Here is a 26,481-nt window from a genome sequence, read left to right on the forward strand (position 1 = left end):
TACCTGGCACTGTGAGGGGCATTTGTATACCTGGCACTGTGGGGACATCTGTATACCTGGCACTGTGGGGGCATCTGTATACCTGGCACTGTGAGGGGCATTTGTATACCTGGCACTGTGGGGGCATCTGTATACCTGGCACCGTGGGGACATCTGTATACCTGGCACTGTGAGGGGCATTTGTATACCAAGCACTGTGGGGGCATTTGTATACCTGGCACTGTGGGGGCATCTGTATACCTGGCACTGTAAGGGTCATCTGTATAACTGGCACTGTGGTGGCATCTGTATACCTGGCACTGTGGGGACATCTGTATACCTGGCACTGTGGGGGCATCTGTATACCTGTCACTGTGAGGGGAATCTGTATACCTGGCACTGGGGGGGCATCTGTATACCTGGCACTGTGAGGGGCATTTGTATACCTGGCACTGTGGGGGCATTTGTATACCTGGCACTGTGGGGGCATCTGTATACCTGGCACTGTGAGGGGCATTTGTATACCTGGCACTGTGGGGGCAATTGTGGATCTGCCACTGCACTATTGGGGGCATATGTGTATCACGTCCCATTTTAATTGGCCACACCCATTTTTTGGGCGCGCGCGGGGGCAGACTTGTATGGCCCCGAAGGATTTTATAAATATCCAAATGGCCCTCGGTAGAAAAATGGTTCCCCACCCCTGTCCTAGAGGATGCTGGGGACTCCGTAAGGACCATGGGGATAGACGGGCTCCGCAGGAGACATGGGCACTTTAAGAAAGTCTTTAGACCTGGGTGTGCACTGGCTCCTCCCTCTATGCCCCTCCTCCAGACCTCAGTTTGATACTATGCCCAGAGGAGCTGGGTGCTTTTCAGTGAGCTCTCCTGAGTTTGCTGATAGAAAGTATTTTGTTAGGTTTTTTATTTTCAGGGAGCACTGCTGGCAACAGACTCCCTGCATCGAGGGACTGAGGGGAGAGAAGCAGCCCTACTCTCTGAGTGCAGGTCCTGCTTCTTAGGCTACTGGACACCATTAGCTCCAGAGGGATTGGTACGCAGGATCTCACCCTAGCCGTCCGTCCCAGAGCTGCGCCGCCGTCCCCCTCGCAGAGCCGGAAGATAGAAGCCGGGTGAGTATGAGAAGTAAAGAAGACGTCAAAGGCGGCAGTAGACTTCATGATCTTCACTGAGGTAACGCACAGCACTGCAGCTGTGCGCCATTGCTCCCACACACCTCACATACTCCGGTCACTGTAAGGGTGCAGGGCGCAGGCCCTGGGCAGCAATATAAACCTCTTATTTGGCAAAATGAGCATATATACAGCTGGACACTGTATATATGCAGGAGCCCCCGCCAATTTTACACTTTAGTGGGACAGAAGCCCGCCGTCGAGGGGGCGGGGCTTCTCCCTCAGCACTCACCAGCGCCATGTTTTTCTCCACAGCACCGCTGAGAGGAAGCTCCCCAGACTCTCCCCTGCTTATACCACGGTAGAAGAGAGGGTTTTAAAGAAGTAGGGGGGCACATAATTCGGCGCAGATAATAACAGCGCTACTGGGTAAACATTAAATTGCTGTGTTTTTTCCTGGGTCATATAGCGCTGGGGTGTGTGCTGGCATACTCTCTCTCTGTCTCTCCAAAGGGCCTTGTGGGGGAATTGTCTTCAGATGAGCATTCCCTGAATGTGTGGTGTGTCGGTACGTGTGTGTCGACATGTCTGAGGTAAAAGGCTCTCCTAAGGAGGAGTTGGAGCAAATGTGTGTGTGAGTGGTGTCTCCGTCGACAACGCCGACACCTGATTGGATATGTGAAATTAAGTGCTGAGGTAAGTTTATTGCACAAAAGATTAGAGAACAGACAGGGAATCTACACATGTCTGTCCCTGTGTCGCAGAGACCTTCAGAGTCTCACAACGCTCACTATCCAAAATAATAGACACTGATATCGACACGGAGTCTGACTCCAGTGTCGACTACGATAATGCAGAGTTACAGCCAAAACTGGCAGAAAAGTATTCAATATATGATTATTGTAATAAAAGATGTTTTGCATATCACTGATGACTCATCTATCCCTGACACGAGGGTACACATGTTTAAGGGGAAGAAAGCTGAGGTAAATTTCCCTCCTCTCATGAAGAAAAAGAGCGTGAATCTCCAGACAAGAGACTGCAGATTCCCACAAAGAATTCTCAAGGAGTATCCTTTCCCTACTAGGGCCAGGATACAATGGTAATCTTCCCCTAGGGTGGAGAAAGCTTTGTCACGTTTAACCAAGTAAAACAGCTATCCTCAGGGATCCTGCAGATAGCATGCAGTAAAAGTACTTTGAAGTCCATTTACACACATTCTGGTACACTACTCAGACCGGCGAGTGTGTCGGCATGGGTTTATAGCGCTGTAGCAGCGTGGACAGATACCTTATCAGCGGAGATTGAAACCCTAGATAAGGATACTATGTTATTGACCCTAGTATATGTATATATATATATATATATATAAAATATGCTGTCTTATATATATATAAAACATGCCCAAAGAGACATTAGTCTACTGGGTTCTAGAGTCAACGCTATGTCGATTTCTGCTAGACGTGTCCTGGGGAACGTGCAATGGACAGGTGATGCCGACTAAAAGAGGCATATGGAAGGTTTACCTTACAAGGCTGAGGAATTGTGTGGAGAAGGGCTCTCGGACCTGGTCTCCACAGCTATAGCTGGTAATTCTGATCTTTTGCCTTATATTCCCTCACAGCCTAAGAAAGCACGACATTATCAAATGCAGTCCTTTCGGTCGCAGAATAACAAGAAAGTACGAGGAGCGTCCTTTCTTACCAGAGGTAAGGGCACAGGGCACAGCTAGTTCCCAGGAACAGAAGTCCTCCCCAGACAAGAGACTGCAGATTCCCACAAAGAATTCTCAAGGAGTATCCTTTCCCTACTAGGGCCAGGATACGATGGTAATCTTCCCCTAGGGTGGAGAAAGCTTTGTCACGTTTACCCAAGTAAAACAGCTATCCTCAGGGATCCTGCAGATAGCATGCAGTAAAAGTACTTTGAAGTCCATTTACACACATTCTGGTACACTACTCAGACCGGCGAGTGTGTCGGCATGGGTTTATAGCGCTGTAGCAGCGTGGACAGATACCTTATCAGCGGAGATTGAAACCCTAGAAAAGGATACTATGTTATTGACCCTAGTATATGTATATATATATATATATATATATATATATATAAAATATGCTGTCTTATATATATATAAAACATGCCCAAAGAGACATTAGTCTACTGGGTTCTAGAGTCAACGCTATGTCGATTTCTGCTAGACGTGTCCTGGGGAACATGCAATGGACAGGTGATGCCGACTAAAAGAGGCATATGGAAGGTTTACCTTACAAGGCTGAGGAATTGTGTGGAGAAGGGCTCTCGGACCTGGTCTCCACAGCTATAGCTGGTAATTCTGATCTTTTGCCTTATATTCCCTCACAGCCTAAGAAAGCACGACATTATCAAATGCAGTCCTTTCGGTCGCAGAATAACAAGAAAGTACGAGGAGCGTCCTTTCTTACCAGAGGTAAGGGCACAGGGCACAGCTAGTTCCCAGGAACAGAAGTCCTCCCCGGCCTCTACTACATCCACCGCATGACGCTGGAGCTCCGCTAAGGGAGTCCGTCCCAGTGGGAGCACGTCTTCGACTCTTCAGCCACATCTGAGTTCACTCACAGGTGGATCCCGGGGCAATAAAAATTGTTTCTCAGGGTTACAGGCTGGAATTCGAAAGTTGCCTCCTCGCCGTTTTTCCTTATCGGACCTACCGGCTTCTCCCCCAGAAAGGGAGATAATATTAAATACAATTCACACATTGTATCTCCAACAGGTGGTGCTCAAGGTTCCCCTCCTGCAACAAGGAAGGCGATATGACTCAACCTTGGCTGTAGTCCCGAAACCGTACGGTTCGGTCAGACCTATTTTAAAATTAAAATCTCTGAACCTATACGGGAAAAGGTTCAAATTTAAAGTGGAATCGCCCAGATCGATCATCGCCAGCCTGGAAGGGGGGGATTTGATGGTGTATCTAGACATAAAGACTGCATACCTTCATGTTCCCATTTATCCACCCCATCAGGCAAACCTGACAATTGCGGTACAGGATTGTCATTACCAATTTCAGGGTAATTGGCGGAAATAATGGTGCTCCTACGCAAGCAAGGAGTCACAGTTATCCCATACTTGGAAGATCTCCTAATAAGGGCGAGATCAAAAGAGCAGTTGTTCAACAGCGTGTCACTTTCGCTGAAGGTGTCACAGCAACACGGCTGGATTCTCAATTTCCCGAGGTCACAGTTGGTTCCTATAACTCGTCTGCCCTTCTTGGGTATGATTCTGGATACAGACCAGAAATGGGTTTACCTTCAGATTGAGAAGGCCCAGGAACTCATGACTCTAGTCAGGGACCTATTGAAACCAAGACAGGTGTCAGTGCATCACTGCACTCGAGTCCTGGGAAAAACATTCCCTTAGGCAGGTTCTATGCGAGGACTTCAAATAGGACCTACTGGACAAGTGGTCCGGATCACATCTACAGATTCATCAGTTGATCACCCTATACCCCAGGGCCCGGGTATCTCTCCTGTGGTGGCTGCAGAGTGCTCACCTTCTAGAGGGCCGCAGATTCGGCATTCAGGACTGGATCCTGGTGACCACGGACGCAAGCCTCCGAAGCTGGGGAGCAGTCACACAGGGAAGAAATTTCCAAGGTCTTTGGTCAAGTCAAGAGACTTGTCTTCACATCAGCATATTGGAACTAAGGGCCATATACAACGTCCTACGTCAAGCGGAGACCTTTCTTCGCGACCAACCAGTTCTGATCCAGTCAGACAACGTCACCGCAGTAGCTCATGTAAACCACCAAAGCGGCACAAGGAGCAGAGTGGCGATGGCGGAAGCCACCAGAATTCTTCGCTGGGCGGAGAATCATGTAAGAGCACTGTCAACAGTGTTCATTCCGGAAGTGAACAACTGGGAAGCAGACTTCCTCACCAGACATTCGTCCTGGAGAGTGGAGACTTCATCAGGAAGTCTTCGCACAGATTGCAGTTCGGTGGGGACTGCCACAGATATACATGATGGCGTCCCGCCTCAACAAAAAGCTGCAGAGTTATTGCACCTGGTCAAGAGACCGTCAGGCAGTAGCGGTAGACGCCCTAGAGACACCGTGGGTGTTCCAGTCAGTCTATGTATTTCCTCCTCTTCCTCTCATACTCAAGGGTTGAGAATAATAAGAAAAAGGAGGAGTGAGAACAATCCTCATTGTTCCAGATTGGCCACGAAGGATCTGGTATCCGGATCTGCAGGAAATGCTTACAGAAGATCCGTGGCCTATTCCACTAAGGCAGGACCTGTTGCAACAGGGCCCATGTCTGTTTCAAGACTTACCGCGGCTGCGTTTGACGGCATGGTGGTTGAACGCCGAATCCTAGCGGAAAAAGGCATTCCGGATGAGGTCATTCCTACGCTGATAAAGGCTAGGAAGGACGTGACATCTAAACATTATCACCGTATATGGCGAAAATATGTTTCTTGGTGTGAGGCCAGGAATGCTCCTACGGAAGAATTCCATCTGGGCCGTTTCCTTCACTTCCTACAAACTGGAGTGAATTTGGGCCTAAAACTTAGGCTCCATTAAGGTTCAGATTTCGACCCTATCCATTTTCTTTCAAAAAGAATTGGCTTCTCTCCCAGAAGTTCAGACTTTTGTGAAGGGAGTGCTGCATTTTCAGCCTCCTTTTGTACCTCTGGTGGAGCCCTGGAAGGTGGTCATGTTATTAGCCTTGGCTTCGGCTAGGCAAGTGTCGGAATTGGCGGCTTTGTCTCATAAAAGCCCCTATCTGGTTTTCCATGTCGATAGAGCGGAGTTGCGGACACGTGCTCAATTTCTGCCTAAGGTGGTATCATCCTTTCATATGAACCAGCCTATTGTGGTGCCTGTGGCTACGCGTGACTTGGAGGACTCCAAGTCCCTGGATGTGGTCAGGGCTTTGAAAATTTACGTAGCCAGAACGGCTAGAGTCAGAAAAACAGAGGCACTGTTTGACCTGTATGCTGCCAACAAGCTTGGCGCTCCTGCTTCAAAGCAGACTATTGCCCGCTGGATTTGTAACACCATTCAGCAGGCTCATTCTACGGCTGGATTACCGTTGCCTAAATCGGTTAGGACCCATTCCACAAGGAAAGTGGGCTCTTCTTGGGCGGCTGCCCGAGGGGTCTCGGCATTACAGTTGTGCCGAGCTGCTACTTGGTCGGGTTCAAACACCTTTGCAAAATTCTATAAGTTTGATACCCTGGTGGAGGAGGACCTCATGTTTGCTCAATCGGTGCTGCAGAGTCATCCGCACTCTCCCGCCCGTTTGGGAGCTTTGGTATAATCCCCATGGTCCTTACAGAGTCCCCAGCATCCTCTAGGACGTTAGAGAAAATAAGATTTTAAACCTACCGGTAAATCTTTTTCTCCTAGTCCGTAGAGGATGCTGGGCGCCCGTCCCAAGTGCGGACTACTTCTGCAATACTTTTATATAGTTATTGCTTCAATAAGGGTTATGTTATAGTTGCATCTATATCTATGGGTAGTTTATCACAAGTTATACGGTGTGATTGGTGTGGCTGGTACGAATCTTGCCCTTGGATTAACAAAATCCTTTCCTCGTACTGCCCGTCTCCTCTGGGCACAGTTTCTCTAACTGAGGTCTGGAGGAGGGGCATAGAGGGAGGAGCCAGTGCACACCCAGGTCTAAAGACTTTCTTAAAGTGCCCATGTCTCCTGCGGAGCCCGTCTATCCCCATGGTCCTTACGGAGTCCCCAGCATCCTCTACGGACTACGAGAAAAAGATTTACCGGTAGGTTTAAAATCTTATTTTTTTCTGCATTATTTTTTTTCATCATCATAGATATTTCTAATATCTCATCTGTTTTTTTTCGTTTGACCCTAATTGCTTCCCCTACAAGTGATACCTCGCTGTTTCCCCTTCTGAACCATCAAAACTTCCCCAGCTCATACAGTGACAGTATGAACCTTGACAGATTCCCCACTGCAGTCATTACCTGCCTTTTGACTAGTATAAATGTTATTCTAAAAACATTTAGAAGATAACTGTGTATGTGTTTTTAATAATATTGTTTGAAAAAGTTTTCCTTTGCAAAAACTTTCAGTCAGCGCTGGATGTGATTGGCAAAGGTCCTAATGGAAAGGAAGGGGTTTAGTAAACATGCAAAATTCAATTGAAAACTCATGTAATCTGAATATAGGGGGAAATTTAATAGTTTTTGTTTAGCAGTCATCAGCAAGATTCTGGTGAGTCTTTCTGAAGTTTTAAAGTGACAATCATCTAAAAGGCTAAACTAGCCTGGCTTTGCCTTTTAAATGATTGCTAATTTAAAGCATCAGACAGACTCACTGGAATTTTGCCTGCGTAACCCAAGCTATCACATTTCATTAAAAATTTAGTACACATACAGGAGAGTATATTTTCTGACCTCTGTGTGTTTTGTGCATCTCTCACACTGCAAAGCTATAGATACAAATTGAAATCTTGCTCAATTCCAAAATACAAAGAAATGCTTTAAAGGTGTGTACACACGGTCAGATAAATCTGTAAGATTTTGACTATATAGTCAAAATCTTATGAAAAGTTAGTTCATATCTCAAGGTGTTAGGCAGCTTGCGATACAGATTCGATCCCGATGTGCGCTCCCGTGGGGTCAGTATCGTAAGGCTAGATAGACTGTGCAGGCAAGTCAATCTTGACTATGTAGTGTACAATCTAGTACAAAGTATAGTCAAAATTGGCACTTTGTCAAAATCGTACATAGACAAAATCTCAAGCACAGATAGTCAAAATCTGTCCTATCTGTGCTATCTGGGCTCTGGGGGAGTTCAAGGGAAATCGCATAGTCAAAATCGAAGAATTGCATGATTAAATTGTGTTTATTTATTTATTTATTTATTTATTTATGTTAATCAAAAAGACCAAACTTCTACTTTTTTATCTAAAAAATATTTGGCAGCTAGATCTTCAGTTTGCTTTGTGCCATTAGTAACAGGGGTTTAGTATGAAATACCTATAGATTGTAGAGATGAGCGGGTTCGGTTTTACTTGGATTTACTCGGATTTACCCAAATCTCCTTAGTAGCTCACGGATGTCACGTGTTTTGATTAGCCAATAAGAAAAATCCAGAAAAAAAGAACTTGTGATAATTTTGGCTTTAAGAACAGAGTATACCGAACCCGCTCATCTCTAAAGATTGTAAGCTTGTGAGCAGGGCCTTCCTACCTCTGTGTATTTCTGTTTTTACCCAGTTTTTTTCTATTACTATTGTTCCAATTGTAGAGCATAGGGAATATGCTGCGCTATACAAGAAACTTAAATAAAATACCCACAATCAAAATCCTGACGGTCAAAATCCCGCCAATAATTGACTGACGGTCAAAATACAGACGAGGTCAAAATACAGACATTTAAAATGTCGATAGGTCAAAAAGTCGACACAAGTTTTTCATTGTTTTTTTGGTGTGTATGTTGACATTGGTCAACATGAACACCGTATAAGTGTACCACTTCCCCTCGCATGGCAAGCGCACGGTGGCTCATTGTACTCGGCACACTATTATATTCCCCCTTCAGGTCCACTGGGATGGTAAAGTATGAACAACTCGCTTTCAATGAAAAAATCATGAAAAACTCACGTCGACTTTTTGATCTGTCGACCGTTTAAATGTCGGAATTTTGACCTTGTTGGTATTTTAAATGTTGGTATTTTGACCATGTTGGGATTTCGACCGTTTGTCAATGGTTGTCGGGATTTTGACCGTCGGAATTTTGATTGTAGGTAAATTGACCGCATCCCGTAAACAGGACTACCAGTTTCATTTCTTTTTTAATTGATAAAGCCATTTTACCTTCTACCAGTTTTTCTAATAGAGTGATAATGTATATCTAGACCATTAAGGGGGAATTCAATTCGCCACTGTAATTTACCGCTGGCTATTTTTTTTTTTTTATGTTTTTATTGAACTCACAAAAATTTTACATTACAGTATAAAGTATATCTATCACACATAAGTAGCCCTTAGCCCTAGCTAACAGGGATTTCTTTTTGCATCTAAGCAGACCCATAAAGAAATTCCAGATAAATAGCCTGTTATCGGGTGCCAAGCACTCGTTAATACATATATAATTAAAATTGATATCACAGATACACATATACATATAAACACCTAAGTACTAAAATCAGGCACTACTAGTGTTGAAACATACAATATGAGAATTTGAGCCTTAATGAGCCACTCTCTGTAAGTGATTTTTCACTAGGGGCAATCTTTGTGTGAACAAAAAATTATTATTAGCTGATGATCAGCTAATTGTTGGAGGATGTTGTAAAGTCCTGCAACGCATGCGTTGATGTGCAAAAAAACAGGTATCCAGATGAAGGAGGATATTTACCAAGTCCTTGGTGGTAGTTCAGCCGGGTATCCCACCTGGCGGGGTTCTGGAGCAAACTCTCTATCCTTCGCAGCAAAGATGGTGGTTCTCCCTATATTGATATCCACACCAAAAAGGACTGGAATCTCCAGATGGTAAACAGCGTCCTGTATGTCACTTGCAGGAGTCCTCAAAGGTGCCCAGGTCAGAGATGTGGCCCCCCTAACGCGTTTCACTGTCACTTGGCAGCTTTTTCAAAGGTGATATAACACTGGCTCTATCCCCTTTTTATAGGGGTTATAATCATCATACATTATTAACACATGTGTAGCTACACATGTGTTAATAATGTATGATGATTATAACCCCTATAAAAAGGGGATAGAGCCAGTGTTATATCACCTTTGAAAAAGCTGCCAAGTGACAGTGAAACGCGTTAGGAGGGCCACATCTCTGACCTGGGCACCTTTGAGGACTCCTGCAAGTGACATACAGGACGCTGTTTACCATCTGGAGATTCCAGTCCTTTTTGGTGTGGATATCAATAAAGGGAGAACCACCATCTTTGCTGCGAGGGATAGAGAGTTTGCTCCAGAACCCCGCCAGGTGGGATACCCGGCTGAACTACCACCAAGGACTTGGTAAATATCCTCCTTCATCTGGATACCTGTTTTTTTGCACATCAACGCATGCGTTGCAGGACTTTGCAACATCCTCCAACAATTAGCTGATCATCAGCTAATAATAATTTTTTGTTCACACAAAGATTGCCCCTAGTGAAAAATCACTTACAGAGAGTGGCTCATTAAGGCTCAAATTCTCATATTGTATGTTTCAACACTAGTAGTGCCTGATTTTAGTACTTAGGTGTTTATATGTATATGTGTATCTGTGATATCAATTTTAATTATATATAAAAAAATATATTTTTGAGCGCAGTTGGCATTTCTTGTTTATTCATATGTATGTTTTTTTTGGGGTGAACAGCTATCATCCCGTTTCCAACAGCAGCTTAGGAAACCAGCTCAGTTACAGCGCCTGTTTTCTCTTCACCATTCATGGTGAAGAGTTTTACTTTTTCTTTACTCGTTAATACATAGCTTCGGAAACTTATCCCGGATTCTATGGGGTCATTCCAATTATTCATGATGATCATGTGTGTGTGAGCTATCGCGGCAGCGGCTGCACTTTTTGCGGTGGCCCGAATTCGCACAAAAGTACTCGCTGCCTCATATGGCTCCAGGCAATTTTGTGAAAATTCAGGCTGAAAGTAGCCCGCGAAGGGTGTGAGATCAGGTGTCATTGCTGACGTTTAAATGCTGCGGCAACAGCACATTGCACCCCTCATAATCAGATTGACCCCTCTGTGTTAACACCTGACAACAGGCTAATTTATCGGGCGAGAATAAAGGTCTGTCAAGAAAAAAGGGCTGTAATTGAATAGCTAGCTCCGGGCGTTAAAGCCTGAGGCTACCACCTTTTTCACTCCCTGTAAATGACCAGATTTAATTGAATTCCTCCCTAAACATTTGGTCTATATACTTGCCTGACTTTTAAGTAATATTGCTTCCCCAGTCTGTAAACAATGTCAAGATAATAATTTATAAATAACTCACAGCTACTGTACATGGGGGAAAGTGTCAGTACTACATTGACATCCACTAGGAATGTTTTCCCTAAAGTGCACAATGTGTTGTTTATCTGCAGTACCCTCTGTTTAAAACAGATGTTTCTTTCTACAGAGTGACAGAATACAGTGTTTTATTGCTGTTCTTGTCTATTTTCAGTCTAAATCACTAAGAGAGAAATGGCTGATGCAAGGAGCACCAGTCGGCACAGTGGAAGAGGAAGAAGCAAGAAAGCGACAATGTGAGGACGATGAACTGAAGTTAAAGTCACTTGAAGAGAACGTACAAAGGTGAGTGTGTAATATGCTGTCTCTGTCAGTATCATCTAATGCCCAGCTGTCACCTGGGGATACACTTTCTTGTACTGACCATTTATCTATGTTGCCGAACAGATTCTATCTATATAGGCGAAGTACTGTATTCAACTGATTGCTGCTAAGGGCTGGAAATCTAAAAACAAACCTTTGAAGCATACACAGTCTGTCATGGTTATAATCACATCATTATTTTATATGACAACTATAATATCTTGTTTTTCTTAAGTAGGCTCATAATATCTTATTTAAAACTTGTACTGTATAACATGCTGCGGAAATGAAACAGACAGTTTTGGGCCCATTGTGATGCCCGAGCAACAGGCATTTTGCACTTCAACAGCCTGTTAGCTATTAGTTTATTGTGTACCTGTTAATGACCTTGCTTGTTCCTGAATATACTAGTGCCTGCTGACTGATTGTCCATGTGATCCATGACCTATTTGGTTTCAGCCATCCCTCTCTGCTTGTCAGTACTATTCCCACAGTCTGTGATAAGCTCGAAGGCCAAGGACTTAGCTGATGTAGTGTTACTGATTTTATGACTGATTCCCACTGAGCAAAATGAAGAAAAAGGATTCAAAACTTGACTCCATGCAATCAATATTTAATATTCAATGTTTAATGACTTGAAACTACATGGGCTTGCTTAAGGCATCTCTTGCCACAGGTACCGCAGCTTGAAGTGCCACTTTTGCTGTGCCAGTGCCTTTCCGGGCACTTTTTGTTTGTTTTTTTGTATAGTCCCTTGCCATCTCATTACACTGAGGATGCTCAGGCCTGTAGGTGTTTCTTCAGTCAGTGTTCAATCCAGGTTGACCTTACCCTGGTAACTTTGATTATTAACCGCCTTTAGGGTGCACCAATATGTGTGGCAGGGGAAGCACCATGAGGGGCATTTCAGACAGGATAGCAAAGAAGAGTAAGGACTTAGGAGGCTCTAGGATTTTCTGTCACATGTTTTTCTATTTATTCTAATAAAATATTTTGCTGCCAACAAATGTGTGGGAGGAATATATTTTAATTATGAATAATACAAGTTTTATGAATAATATATACTTTTTTTGTTGATCATATGATCTTCTGAGACTTTTCAGTAGCACCCCCATTGCGTATTTACACATGACAAAAATAAATAAATGAACTGGGGTTAAAATACGTCAACACTAAATGAACATTATTGCGAATCCAGTGCAGAGGCTAAAGACCACTTTTTCCTTTGAGATCATTTTATTGACCTAATTTCCCATGCCCGTGCTGCAAATTGTCTTTTGTACATGCAAGTGGTTAGATCACACTCATTTATACTACATGGAGTTAAGCTGGGTACTCACTGGCCTAAATATCGATCATTCAGTTGAGCGACCGATATATCACCGATATATCGTGGGCACATCAGCGGGTGTGTACCAGCGATATGTCTGTAGATATATCGGCATACATATAGTGCTGTGTGTGTATGGCATACAAATCTGATTTCACCAAGCCTAGTATGAGCTCCATTTTGTCCCTTTACCATTATTGCCCATTTTCAATAATGAAATGACTTTACCATTACAACTGGCATGATATAGGGGCGTCTCTTGTTCCCCGTTAGTTTTTTCTCTAAGGTGGATCCCCTGAACTATGCAATTTTGTAACAAGAGAACACTCAGAATCCTGTTATTTACTGCATCTTCCAAAAAATTATTATCATTTTCAGGTGCTGCCCTTCGTGCAGTTATCAAACCAGAATTATCTGTGCCAACCTTACTTGACTTAATAGAGCATTTTAGTGCTGTTTCATGCTATGAATTAGAAATAACAAAGACTCAAGTCTTACAAATAAGAATTCCGTTATCTCCCTTTCCAACCTGAGTCTATCTTTGGTAAGAGGTGCTTGCTTATTCATGTTTATCGGGGGCGGGTGGGGGGGGGTGGGTGCTTGGACTGCACACCCTAATTCTAAACATAATGAGAGGTGTTACCATGCTGAGACTTGTAGGTAAAAATAATAATAATAATGTGGGCCCACTATCCCCGACCCATTTGGTGGGTCCCTGGCATTCCTAAGGTTCAAGATCCAGAGCATGGGACCCCCCAGGCCAGCATAAACCAACTACCCCAAGGCATTACACTAGTGAGAGGTTTAGGTGTTAAAAGGTGTTACATTAGTAAGAAGCAGCAGCTATGTGTTGAGAATGTTACATAGGTGAGAGGTAATAATTAGGGTGTTAAAAAGTTTTTACATTGTTAAATAACAAAATGTATCGGCTAGATTAAGAGTTACAATATGATGCCCCAAAGCAGCCATGCCACAACAATTTAGGGGGGCCCATGCCCTGAACCCATTGCTTAAAATGACAAATTATATAAATATATTGAGGACTTATCATTCATAGGGGTATATGCAATTGCGGTCGAATTCCCGAAATTGTCGAATTTCGGGACTTTTTCGACCAAAAAAAAAAAATCGCCAATGCAATTCAGTGCTTTCCGTCAAAAAAACGGACTTTAAAAATTCGACTTTTTGAAATTCGACTTTTGTCAAATTCGACTTTTCTGCAATGATACAAGTGCTGCAATTCGACCAAAGTGTATTCAATTCAAGTTTGGAAATTCGACAACAGTGCTTTTAGACAGTAAATTCGTCATTTTTAATCCGCCACACTTTGGAGGGTGAAAACAATAAAAAAAATTAAAAACATTTTTTTTTTGGTGTTTTTTTTTTTGGTAATAGCATATCTATTTATATTAGAAGGGATTAGGTACTTGGTTTGTCTTTTTTGGAGGCACAAGTATTATTCATATATTTTTAAAAATATATATATTTTTTTTTTTTATAGCTGGAACGGTAAAATCAAGGAAAAAAATGGCGTGGGGTCCCCCCTCCAAAGCATAACCAGCCTCGGGCTCTTCGAGCTGGTCCTGGTTCTAAAAATGCGGGGAAAAATTTGACAGGGGATCCCCCGTATTTTTAAAACCAGCACCGGGCTCTGCGCCTGGTGCTGGTGCAAAAAATACGGGGGACAAAAAGAGTAGGGGTCCCCCGTATTTTTTACACCAGCATCGGGCTCCACTAGGTGGACAGATAATGCCACAGCCGGGGGTCACTTTTATACAGCGCCCTGCGGCCGTGGCATTAAATATCCAACTAGTCACCCCTGGCCGGGGTACCCTGGGGGAGTGGGGACCCCTTCAATCAAGGGGTCCCCCCCCCCAGCCACCCAAGGGCCAGGGGTGAAGCCCGAGGCTGTCCCCCCCATCCAAGGGCTGCGGATGGGAGGCTGATAGCCTTGAGAAAAATGTCAGAATATTGTTTTTTCCAGTAGTACTACATTTTTAGAACCAGGACCAGCTCGAAGAGCCCGAGGCTGGTTATGCTTTGGAGGGGGTACCCCACGCCATTTTTTTCCGGGTTTTTCCCCGTTTTTTTAATTCGCGGCAAAATCCGGCAAATCGTCCGTTTTTCGCCCGCGGGAATGTCGAATCCGTTTTTCATTGAATATGGTGAATTCCGGCAGCCACCTGCCGGAATTCACCTGTCGAATTGTGTCGAATTAAAAAACGGCGATAATTTGCCGCGATTCGCCGTGAATTGCATATACCCCATAGTGCCTTTCCTAATATGCAGACTGCAAATACTAGAAACCCATGCTAAATCAAAGCACCCTTGGGCAGGTGGGGAGGAGTGTTAATCAAAGCTGAAGCAGTCTCCATAATGGGAGGTGCTACCATGCTTAGATTTGTAGTTCCACATTTAAAAAAAAAAAAAAAAGAGAAAATTCAGGCGCACACTCTTAAGTACTAAACATTGCTAATCATAATAATAATAATATTAATAATAATAATAATAATAATAAACTCTGTAGTATAAATAAGTAAAATTGAGAAGGTTATCATAATTTTGGCCAAAAATATGGGCCCACCAACCGCGACCAGGTGACCTCATCTGGTGGGACCCCTAACATTCCTAACGTTCAAATCCAGAGCACAGGATACCCCAGACCAGCACAAGTGCCCGTAAGAACATATCCCTTGTAAGAACTAAACTGTCCCCTGTCACAAAAAATCAACTTTATGCTAAATTGTGTCAACCTTTGAGATTTCCTGGATAGGGTATTTTTGTTTAAAATACTGTAATGATATTCCTAAAAAACCCTAATCCTATAGGTCAGATCATGAGATACTGGTAGAGTTCCTTCTTTAGTAGTAAGAATTTTGAATTCAAAGGGAGTGCTATCTAACCAGTTCATTGGAAGAGGTCTACTATGTTTATATATTCCCTATACTCCAATCCAATACTGATAGACAATCAGTATTTTATACACAAAAGGAAATGTTACAAGGGGTTGCAACCAGTGCCAGATTAAGGTCACCATGGGAATGGATTTTAAAATTATCAATGGCCTATTGTGTTCCACGACAGGGGGTGTGACCAGAGTTGTATCTTTGTCATGATGAGGGGTGTTGGCTTCACAGGGGTGTGTCATGGGGTTTGGCTAGCACCTAACTTCAATCTGCTCAATCTCACTTCCCTCTTAAATTATACGATTTTATACGAGTGCCGGACTTACAAGTATTGTGTATATATATGTATACATACATTAGAAAAGAGACGGCGGCACTCGGAGTCTTGAACAATTATTAATGTGTATTAACCATCAAAGCCACAACAGCCTGTAATGGCTTTGATATCTAATATACATAATTAATTGTTTAAGACACCAAGTGCCGCCATATTTTTTTCCGTTGTACGTGTGTCTACTAATGGTGTGTTTACTAATGGATGGCATTGGAGCATCCAGCTACTAGCAGTAATGCCAAACTAAAGTCTTGTGTGTATATATATATATATATATATATATATATATATATATATATATATATTAAAAATATCTTGATTTATCCTCTATTTATAAAGTAAAAAATATATATGGACTTCTATATTAAATGATATATATCATTAATTGAGATAAGCATTTGGATATTATTATAAACTATGTATCACAATGTGATGTTTTTAGAGTAATACCCGCTATATGTCATTTCCTTCAGTGAACACCTGCCCCTTCTGCGGCCCTGTCTGTGTGGACATCTATATACCCTATGTACTACTGATATACTAAGGCAGCGCAGACTGATGCTGAAATTTCTAATGTGTATTTTTAAACTTGATCGTGCTGACAGCGGCGCGCTGAAAGCATCCTGTTGCCATGGTGCGCTTGGAGCACCGGTCATGTGACCCGCAGTGTGGACGTCACGGACCGGAGCTTTGGTGGAATACATGTGATTCCACTTGTTTCTCTTATGTTAATACGGCAAGTGCGTTCCACGGACTGGAAGTGCGGCCAGCGGTGGAACGCACGCCATTTTCTGGATTCTGATGTTATGATACACAGTGGTGGCTGCAGTTGGGGGTGAGTGAGACCCTAATAATAAGGATCCAGTATGGATTATTGTGATCTTTGGATTCTTAATACATGTTTGTTCAGTGTTTTATGTCTATAACTGTTTGTTATGTGGGGAGTTGCTGAGATTAATTGGGGGGGGGGGGGGGGGAACCTATAGGGGTATATAGGTAGCGCAGGTTCATTGCTCTGGTATCTTGACAAAGGTCAGAATTATGACCGAAACGTCGATATGAATTGCATGCTGATGGTCTGAATAAACTGTCCCCTTTTTGCTACTTGAAGACTGGTGAGTGTTCCCTTATTTTGGAATTATATATATAGGGATCGGTATGATATCCCTGCTTTCGGGATGCGCAGTAACAATATTAGTCTCGGGCGCCATGTTTCCGGAGACCTGCACATGTGCAGTAAATTCCGGTATGTTGCCGGAGCAGACTGTGACCGTAGAGAGGAGGGGGCCCATCCGAGTCTGCACATGGGCCCCCTCCTCCTTTAAAACGCACCTGGTTGCAGTGCTACTACAAAAAGTGCAATCTGCACCAGCTCTACATCAGGGCCATCATTAGTACTCAGCCTATCCCCTGTACCACTACCAAAATGCCTGTACATGTGCTAATGCGTACACGACTCCCACTCCGCCAAAAATTGTCTCAGACTCCACAGTTCTGGTTTCAACTTGCTGACTATCCCAGAGTTTCAGAGCATACCTAGATACTGACCTTTGTTTTATTTTGACCTTGCATCCGTGCTACCCTTCTTGCCATCTTCACTGTCTCTGATAGCAGCTGTGCATCACTTTCATTCATCCAATTTCTCTTACGTCCTATAGGATGCTGGGGTCCACATTAGTACCATGGGGTATAGACGGGTCCACTAGGAGCCATTGGCACTTTAAGAGTTTGAGAGTGTGGGCTGGCTCCTCCCTCGATATCCCTCCTACCAGACCCAGTTTAGAAAATGTGCCCGGAGGAGCCGGTCACATCTAGGGGAGCTCTACAGAGCTTCTTTAGTAAAAGTTTATTTTAGAGTTTATTATTTTACAGGGAGGCTGCTGACAACAGCCTCCCTGCTTCGAGGGACTAAGGGGGGGAGTAGTGTCCGCCCTGCGGGGTTTGAGCCACTATCTCCGCTGACATGACACTGAGCTCCTGAGGGGATCGAACGTTCCCTGCCACAGGGGATCGCTCACCCTGGCAACATGCTGCCACCCCCTTACAGAGCCAGAAGATCAGAAAAGGCGAGATATGGCGGCACAAGGGTAGGAGCGCAGCTCTGAGTGGCTGCGCTCCGGGAAGGCTAAGCGGCACACAGTGTTGGCGCTTTGAGGGGCGTCCTGAGCCAGCGTCTTAATACCCTACACTGGTCACAGACGCTAACTGGAGACTGGATCCCCAGGCTAGCGTCACAATCCTCCGTACATAGACACTCAATAGGGGACGGAATCCCCCGCTGTGCGACGGAGTCCTCAGGCCAGTATAAAGAATTTGTGCGGGAAGACGCGCCATCTTCAAGGTGCAGAGCTTCTCCTCAGAGCAGACCCAGCAGCGTTCAGCGCCATTTTCCAGCCTGCAGTTCCTGTACTCAGACGCTGACAGAGCTGTCCCTCCAAGCAACTCCAGCTACCCTGTGCGGTACCAGGGAGTTGTAGAAGGGGGGGAGGCGGTGAATTGGATCTGTGCAACTATTACAGTACACCACAGTAGGCGCTGATAATGGGTGTCCTTTATATATAATAGCGCTGTGAGTGGGTTGGCTCTGATCTCTATGTCTCTCTTGCCATTCTCAGGGAGGAAACTCTGTCTAACCTACCCTGTGTGTGTATGGAGTGTTTGGGGTCTCCAGTCAGCTATGTCCATGGACTCTGTGTCATATATATACCTGAGGACATGTCCTCTCAGGATGATCTCATTCCATGTAATCAGGATTGCACTGTTGTAGCGCAGATACCAGCAAGGGAGCCGGAGTGGTTATCCTCTACCAAAACTATGATTTCTCAGATTTCTGCTAGGGTTGCTCAGAATGAATCTGCATCTCAGGTTTTACAGAATTCTACGGAGGTGTGGTCTCGTTCTGTTACTTCAGCCCCCCCTGTGGGTTCCCACAAACGTGCTCTTGCCCAGATCATGCAAGACGACACGGATACCGACTCTGACACGGCAGACAGTGATGGGGACGTGCTCAGGAGGGCCGCATCTCTTGCAATAGAGGTGCAGTTGATGATAGAGGCTATTAGAGATGTGTTGAATATTACTGACACAACACCTGAACAGGTTGAGGAGGCTTACTTCACTGACAATAAGAAAGCCTCGCTAACCTTCCGTGCGTCCAAGGAATTAAATGCTATATTTGAAAAAGCATGGGAAAATCCAGAGAAAAAATTCCGGATCCCTAGGAGGGTTCTGGTTGCTTTCCCCTTCCCTGAGGAGGATAGAAAAAAATGGGAAACCCCACCCAAAGTGGACGTGTCTGTATCCAGACTCTCAAAAAGGAGCCTTAAAGGAGCCGACTGATCACAAGATTGATACTACGCTCAAATCCATATACACGGCTTCAGGGGTGATACTCCGTCCTACTATTGCCTGTGCATGGATTTCAAAAGCTATAGTAAAGTGGTCAGGCACGTTACTTGAGGATTTGGATACGTTAGATAAGAGTGACATTGAATTGTTTCTCCGTAAAATGCATGATTCTGCAGGTTTTATGGTGGAATCCATGAAAGACCTGGGTTCAATGGCTGCAAGAATTTCTTCCATGTCCGTCTCAGCTCGTCGAGGACTGTGGCTGCACCAGTGGTCTGCCGACGTGGAATCCAGGAGAGGTGTGGAGACCCTACCCTACACAGGTCAGGCTCTCTTTGGGGAAGCTTTGGATGCATGGATCTCCACGGCTATAGCGGGTAAGTCCCCTTTTCTTCCATCAGCATCTCCTTCTATGAAGAAACCTTTTTCTTCACCTGCAGCTCAGTCCTTTTGGGTTTCTAAACCAAGAAAGACCAAACCGGCCAACACCTTCTTTAGAGGGGGCCGGCCGAAATCCAAGAAACTGGCTGCGGCAGGTTCCCAAGAACAGAAGCCTGCTTCAGGTGCGCCAAAGTCCTTTGCATGACGGTGGACAGCGCAGCCTGGAGGTAGGGCCGTTGGGGGCGAGACTCAGACATTTCAGTCACGTCTGGGTGTCGTCCGGCCTGGACCCCTGGGTACTAGATATTGTGTCCCAGGGGCACCGCCTTGAATTTCAAGATCTCCCTCCTCAACGGTTCTTTACATCGGGCTTGCCAGCTTTTCCAGCAGACAGGGCTACCCTACAGGGAGCCATCCAGAAGTAGGTGGAGGCACGGGTCATTGAACCAGCCCCTCCTCAAATGCAGAACACAGGTTACCTATTCAAACCTTTTTGTGATACCGAAACCGGATGGTTCGGTCAGGCCCATTCTGAACTTAAAATCACTAAACCCCTTTCTTCGGGAGTTCACGTTCAAATTGGAGTCTCTAAGGGCAGTGATATCAGGTCTAGAAGAGGGGGAATTCCTGGTATCCCTGGATATCAACGATGCGTACCTCAACACTCCGATTTGGCTGCCGCATCAGGCTTATCTCCGTTCGCTCTGTTGGACTGTCATTTTCAGTTCCAGGCCCTACCATTCAGCCTCTCCACAGCACCAAGGGTTTTCACCAAGGTGATGGCGGAAATGATGGTTCTCCTCCGCAGACAGGGGGTGAACATAATTCTGTATCTGGACAATCTGCTGATAAAGGCATCGTCCAAGGAGAAGCTGTTTCAGTCAATAGATATCATGACCCAGCTTCTCAAGGAACATGGTTGGATCCTGAATATCCCAAAATCACATTTGGAACCAACTTGGAGGTTGTCCTTTCTGGGAATGATCCTCGACACGGAGGTGCAGAGGGTGTTTCTTCCAGAGGAAAAAGCGTTGGTGATACAATCAATGGTCCGGGATGTCCTGAAGCCAGCCCGGGTGACAGTTCATCAGTGCATTCGCCTTCTGGGGAAGATGGTGGCCTCTTACGAGGCTCTGCAGTATGGGAGGTTTCACGCTCGGTCCTTCCAACTGGATCTCCTGGACAAGTGGTCGGGATCCCATCTACACATGCACTAGAGAAGACGTCTGTCGCCAAAGGCCAGGATTTCACTTCTCTGGTGGCTGCAATTACCTCACCTTCTGGAGGGCCGCAGGTTCGGGATTCAGGACTGGATCCTTCTAACCACGGATGCAAGTCTCCGGGGCTGGAGTGCAGTCACCCAAGGGGAAACCTTCCAAGGAAGGTGGTCAAGTCTGGAAGCCGGCCTGCCGATAAACATTCTGGAACTAAGAGCCGTATACAACGATTTTCTCCAATCGGCCCATCTTCTGAGAAATCGGGTCACTCAAGTACAGTCGGACAACGTAACGACAGTGGCTTACATAAACCGACAAGGCGGAACGAAGAGTAGAGCTGCAATGTCAGAGGTAACAAGAATCATCCTCTGGGCAGAAAAACACGCGTTGGCGCTGTCAGCAATCTTCATTCCGGGAGTAGCCAACTGAGAAGCGGACTTCCTCAGCAGACACGAGCTCCATCCAGGGGAGTGGGGTCTCCATCCGGAGGTGTTCAAAGAGGTAAACAATCTTTGGGGCATACCCCAAATCACATGATGGCCTCTCATCTCAACAAGAAGCTTCGGTGGTATTGTTCCAGGTCGAGGGACCCGCAAGCAGTGGCGGTGGACGCCCTAGTGACTCCATGGTGTTCCAGTCGGTGTACGTGTTTCCTCCACTTCCACTCATTCCAAGGGTTCTCAAACTCATAAAGAGAACAGGAGTTCAGGCAATCCTCATTGCTCTGGACTGGCCAAGAAGGGCTTGGTACGTGGATCTTCTGGATCTACTACTAGAAGAGCCGAAGCCTTTTCCTTTTCGGGAGGACCTGCTACAGCAGGGGCCGTTCGCCTATCAAGACTTACCACAGCTACATTTGAAGGCATGGAGGTTGAACGCCAGATACTAGTTCGGAAGGGCATTCCAAACAAGGTCATTCCTACCCTGATACAGGCTAGGACAGGAGTAACGTCTAAACATTACCATCGTATTTGGAAAAAATATGTGTCTTGGTGTGAGTCCAAGAAGTTTCCTATGGTGGAGTTTCAACTGGGACGTTTTCTCTTCTTCCTGCAAGCAGGTATGGATATGGTCCTGAGGTTAGGATCCATAAAGATCCAGATTTCGGCTCTATCCATTTTCTTCCAGAAACAGTTGGCTGCCCTCCCTGAGGTTCAGACTTTTTTGAAGAGAGTTCTGCACATCCAACCTCCCTTTGTACCGTGCTAGACCTGTGTTGGAGTTGGGGGCTTTGTCATGTAAAAGCCCATACTTTATCTTCCATGAAGATAGAGCTGAGCTTCGGACACGTCAGCAGTTTCTTCCGAAGGTTGTGTCTGCATTTCATATCAACCAACCTATTGTGATGCCAGTTGTGACTGACTCCTCAATTTCAGCCTTAGATATTGTAAGGGCTCTAAAAATCTATGTGAGGAGGACTGCTCGTCACAGAAAATCAGACTCTCTGTTTGTCCTGTATGATCCCAAGAAAATTGGGTGTCCTGCTTCTAAGCAGACGATCTCTCGCTGGAACAGGTTCACTATCCAGCATACGTATTCTACGACAGGCTTGCCGTGTCCTATGTCTGTTAAGGCCCACTCTACTCGTAAGGTGGGTTCTTCCTGGGCGGCTGCCCTGGGTGTCTCGGCATTGCAACTCTGCCGAGCAGCTACTTGGTCGGGGTCGAACACGTTTGCAAAGTTCTACAAGTTCGATACTTTGGCCTCTGAGGACCTTAAGTTTGGTCAATTGGTTCTGTAGGAGCCTCCGCGCTCTCCCTCCCGTTCTGGGAGCTTTGGTACATCCCCATGGTACTAATGTGGACCCCAGCATCCTCTAGGATGTCAGAGAAAATAGGATTTTAATTACTTACTGGTAAATACTTTTCTCGTAGTCCGTAGAGGATGCTGGGCGCCCGCCCAGCGCTTAGTTATCCTGCAGTGGTTATTTAGTTCAGTACTGCTTAGTTCTGGGTAAGTACTGTCTTGTTACTTGGTAAGTAATCTTGTTCAGCTGTTGCTGATGTTTCAAGCTAGTTAGCTTCAGTTGCCTTGTGTGTGAGCTGGTGTGAATCTCACCACTATCTGTGTTAAATCCTTCTCTCGAAGATGTCCGTCTCCTCGGGCAGTTTCTAGACTGAGTCTGGTAGGAGGGGCATAGAGGGAGGAGCCAGCCCACACTCTCAAACTCTTAAAGTGCCAATGGCTCCTGGTAGATCCATCTATACGCCATGGTACTAATGTGGACCCCAGCATCCTCTACGGACAACGAGAAAAGGATTTACCCGTAGGTAACCAAAATCCATTTTTTTTTTTGTTATTGAGCCCCTACCCTAGTGGAGCTTATCACTCTACAGTCCAAACTAATTTCATACTTTAAGTAGGACTGTGGGAGGAAGCAATGCTAACCTTCGTGCCCACAACATGTCTCAGCCTGGCAAGTTAGACATCTTCCTGGCTGTAAGCCACCATGAGACTCCATGCTGTGCCTTATTCAGTAACTGTTTGTGCCTCACAGGAGCTCCTGGCCCATCGAGTGCTGCAGTGCAATAGAAAGCTGATGCAATGCAAGATCACTGAAACTCTGTTCTTCTAACGCCGCGAGGTCTTGCGATAACCCTACGCAGCCCTTAGGAAAAGAAGATCCCTGTACAACAAATGCGCATTTTCTAAATAAATAATCCCAAAATGTGGAACATCATTAATAAATCTAAATCAAGGTTGACTAATTGGAGCCATTCATTTGAGTGAGTCCCTAACATGAAATAATTGAGAAGAACCTCTCTCTAATGCTCTGTCAGAAAACATCAGGTTTACCTCTCCGGCAGTTGCACTGGATTATGATTCAGTCTCTTCTGAGTCATACTGACTTTGGCCACAAATGTGGTCTATTCCCACTTTATCTAAAAACACTTTCCATTTCCATTTCCAGCTTTGCGGCTAGTTTTCACAAATCTGTTTGTGATGTTGACGCTTGTTTCATATCTGCTCTAGGCTTTCATTTAAACCTAGGATCAAGTACAGCAGCACCCTTGGACTTACACAGCATAGGCAGGACCCCTGGAGAATTGCAAAGCACAGCAGACAGGCAACAGCACCCCTGGACTAAACGACAGTGGGCCAGCACCCCTGGACTGATAGGGCAGAGGGGCAGCACCCCATATAGGGCAGCACCCCTGGAATGATGTGGCAGACAAAGAAAAGATGTTCAAGATGGAATTGTCATTGGGCCCTCCCACCCACCCTTATGTTGTATAAACAGGACATGCACACTTTAACAAACCAATCATTTCAGGGTCTGCCACACGACTGTGGCAGAAGTGAAAGGTTTGTTTGTGCCTCCTCCAAAAAAGAAGCAATTAATCTCTCCTTGCATAAACTGTCTCTACGGTGGCAAGATGTCGCCCTCATCCTCAAACCCCCCCCCCCCTTCAGTGTTTACATCCTCATCCTCACAGAGACATAATATTCAAACAAACAAAACCACATAATTTAGGTGTCAGTGGACTGCTTACGCTATTACCCAAAGTTTCTGAACTTGACAATGACTTATGATGAATGCGCTGCAGGTGACGTATAAGGGAGGATGTTCCAAGGTGGTTAACGTCCTTACCCCTACTTATTATGGATTAACAAAGGCAACAGATGGCTTGACACCTGTAGTCTATATTTATGGAGAAATAATTCCACACCGAAGAGGTGGCTTTTTGGGTATTTTGCCCTGGCATGACAATGGTCTTTCTCTAACGTCCTAGTGGATGCTGGGGACTCCGTCAGGACCATGGGGAATAGCGGGCTCCGCAGGAGACAGGGCACATCTAAAAAAGCTTTTAGGTCACATGGTGCGTACTGGCTCCTCCCCCTATGACCCTCCTCCAAGCCTCAGTTAGGTTTTTGTGCCCGTCCGAGAGGGTGCAATCTAGGTGGCTCTCTTAAAGAGCTGTTTAGAAAAGTTTTTTTTAGGTTTCAATCTCAGTGATTCCTGCTGGCAACAGGATCACTGCATCGAGGGACTTAGGGGAGAGATTTCCAACTCACCTGCGTGCAGGATGGATTGGAGTCTTAGGCTACTGGACACTTAGCTCCAGAGGGAGTCGGAACACAGGTCAGCCTGGGGTTCGTCCCGGAGCCGCGCCGCCGATCCCCCTTACAGACGCTGAAGAGACGGCAGAACGGAGGTCCGGAAAACAGGCGGCAGAAGACTCCACAGTCTTCATGAAGGTAGCGCACAGCACTGCAGCTGTGCGCCATTGTTGTCACACGGCTCACTGACTCAGTCACGGAGGGTGCAGGGCGCTGCTGGGGGCGCCCTGGGCAGCAATATAATTACCTTTAGTGGCAAAAGAAATACATCACATATACCCATTAAGGCTATATGTATGTATTTTGACCCAGGCCAGTTTCTTAAAAACCGGGAGAAAAATCCCGCCGAAAAAGGGGCGGAGCTTATTCTCCTCAGCACTCAGCGCCATTTTCCTGCTCAGCTCCGCTGGTGAGGAAGGCTCCCAGGACTCTCCCCTGCACTGCACTACAGAAACAGGGTAACAAAGAGAAGGGGGGCATAAATTGGCGATATTTATATATTAAGAGCGCATATATAGTAAACAACACCTTCTAGGGTTGTTTTTATACATTTATAGCGCTTTTGGTGTGTGCTGGCAAACTCTCCCTCTGTCTCCCCAAAGGGCTAAGGGGTCCTGTCTTCGATTAGAGCATTCCCTGTGTGGCTGCTGTGTGTCGGTACGTGTGTGTCGACATGTATGAGGACGATGTTGGTGTGGAGGCAGAGCAATTGCCGATGATGGTAATGTCACCCCCTAGGGAGTCGACACCGGAATGGATGGCTTTAGTTATGGAATTACGTGATAATGTCAGCACACTGCAAAAGTCAGTTGACGAAATAAGACGCCCGGCAAACCAGTTAGTACCGGTTCAGGCGTCTCAGACACCGTCAGGGGCTGTAAAACGTCCTTTACCTCAGTCAGTCGACACGGGTACCGACACAGATGAATCTAGTGTCGACGGTGAAGAAACAAACGTATTTTCCAATAGGGCCACACGTTATATGATCACGGCAATGAAGGAGGCGTTACAGATCTCTGATACTGCTGGTACCTCAAAAAGGGGTATTATGTGGGGGGTGAAAAAACTACCTGTATTTTTCCCAGAATCAGAGGAATTGAATGATGTGTGTGATGAAGCGTGGGTTACCCCCGATAGAAAATTGCTAATTTCAAAGAAGTTGTTGGCATTATACCCTTTCCCACCAGAGGTTAGGGCGCGCTGGGAAACACCCCCTAAGGTGGATAAGGCGCTCACACGTTTATCAAAGCAAGTGGCGTTGCCGTCTCCTGATACGGCCGCCCTCAAGGATCCAGCAGATAGGAGGCTGGAAACTACACTGAAGAGTATATACACACATACTGGTGTTATACTGCGACCGGCAATAGCCTCAGCCTGGATGTGCAGTGCTGGGGTAGTGTGGTTGGATTCTCTGACTGAAAATATTGAGACCCTGGATAGGGACAGTATTTTATTGACTCTAGAGCAATTAAAGGATGCTTTTCTTTATATGCGAGATGCTCAGAG

At 45.4% G+C, this 26,481-nt stretch overlaps 1 protein-coding gene across 7 annotated transcripts in view; it reads left to right on the plus strand.

The window, feature by feature from the left end:
• PALM2AKAP2 (PALM2 and AKAP2 fusion) overlaps window positions 1-26,481 on the plus strand; it is a 761,359-nt gene that overhangs the window by 266,826 nt on the left and 468,052 nt on the right. For all 7 annotated transcript variants that reach the window (XM_063914265.1, XM_063914267.1, XM_063914268.1 and 4 more), the window contains one exon: window positions 11,249-11,379. In XM_063914265.1, coding sequence (XP_063770335.1) covers window positions 11,249-11,379 — 131 coding nt within the window. The remainder of the gene's footprint in view (window positions 1-11,248; window positions 11,380-26,481) is intronic.

This window comes from Pseudophryne corroboree, chromosome 1 (genome assembly GCF_028390025.1).
Source record: "Pseudophryne corroboree isolate aPseCor3 chromosome 1, aPseCor3.hap2, whole genome shotgun sequence".
Taxonomy (NCBI): Eukaryota; Metazoa; Chordata; class Amphibia; order Anura; family Myobatrachidae; genus Pseudophryne; species Pseudophryne corroboree.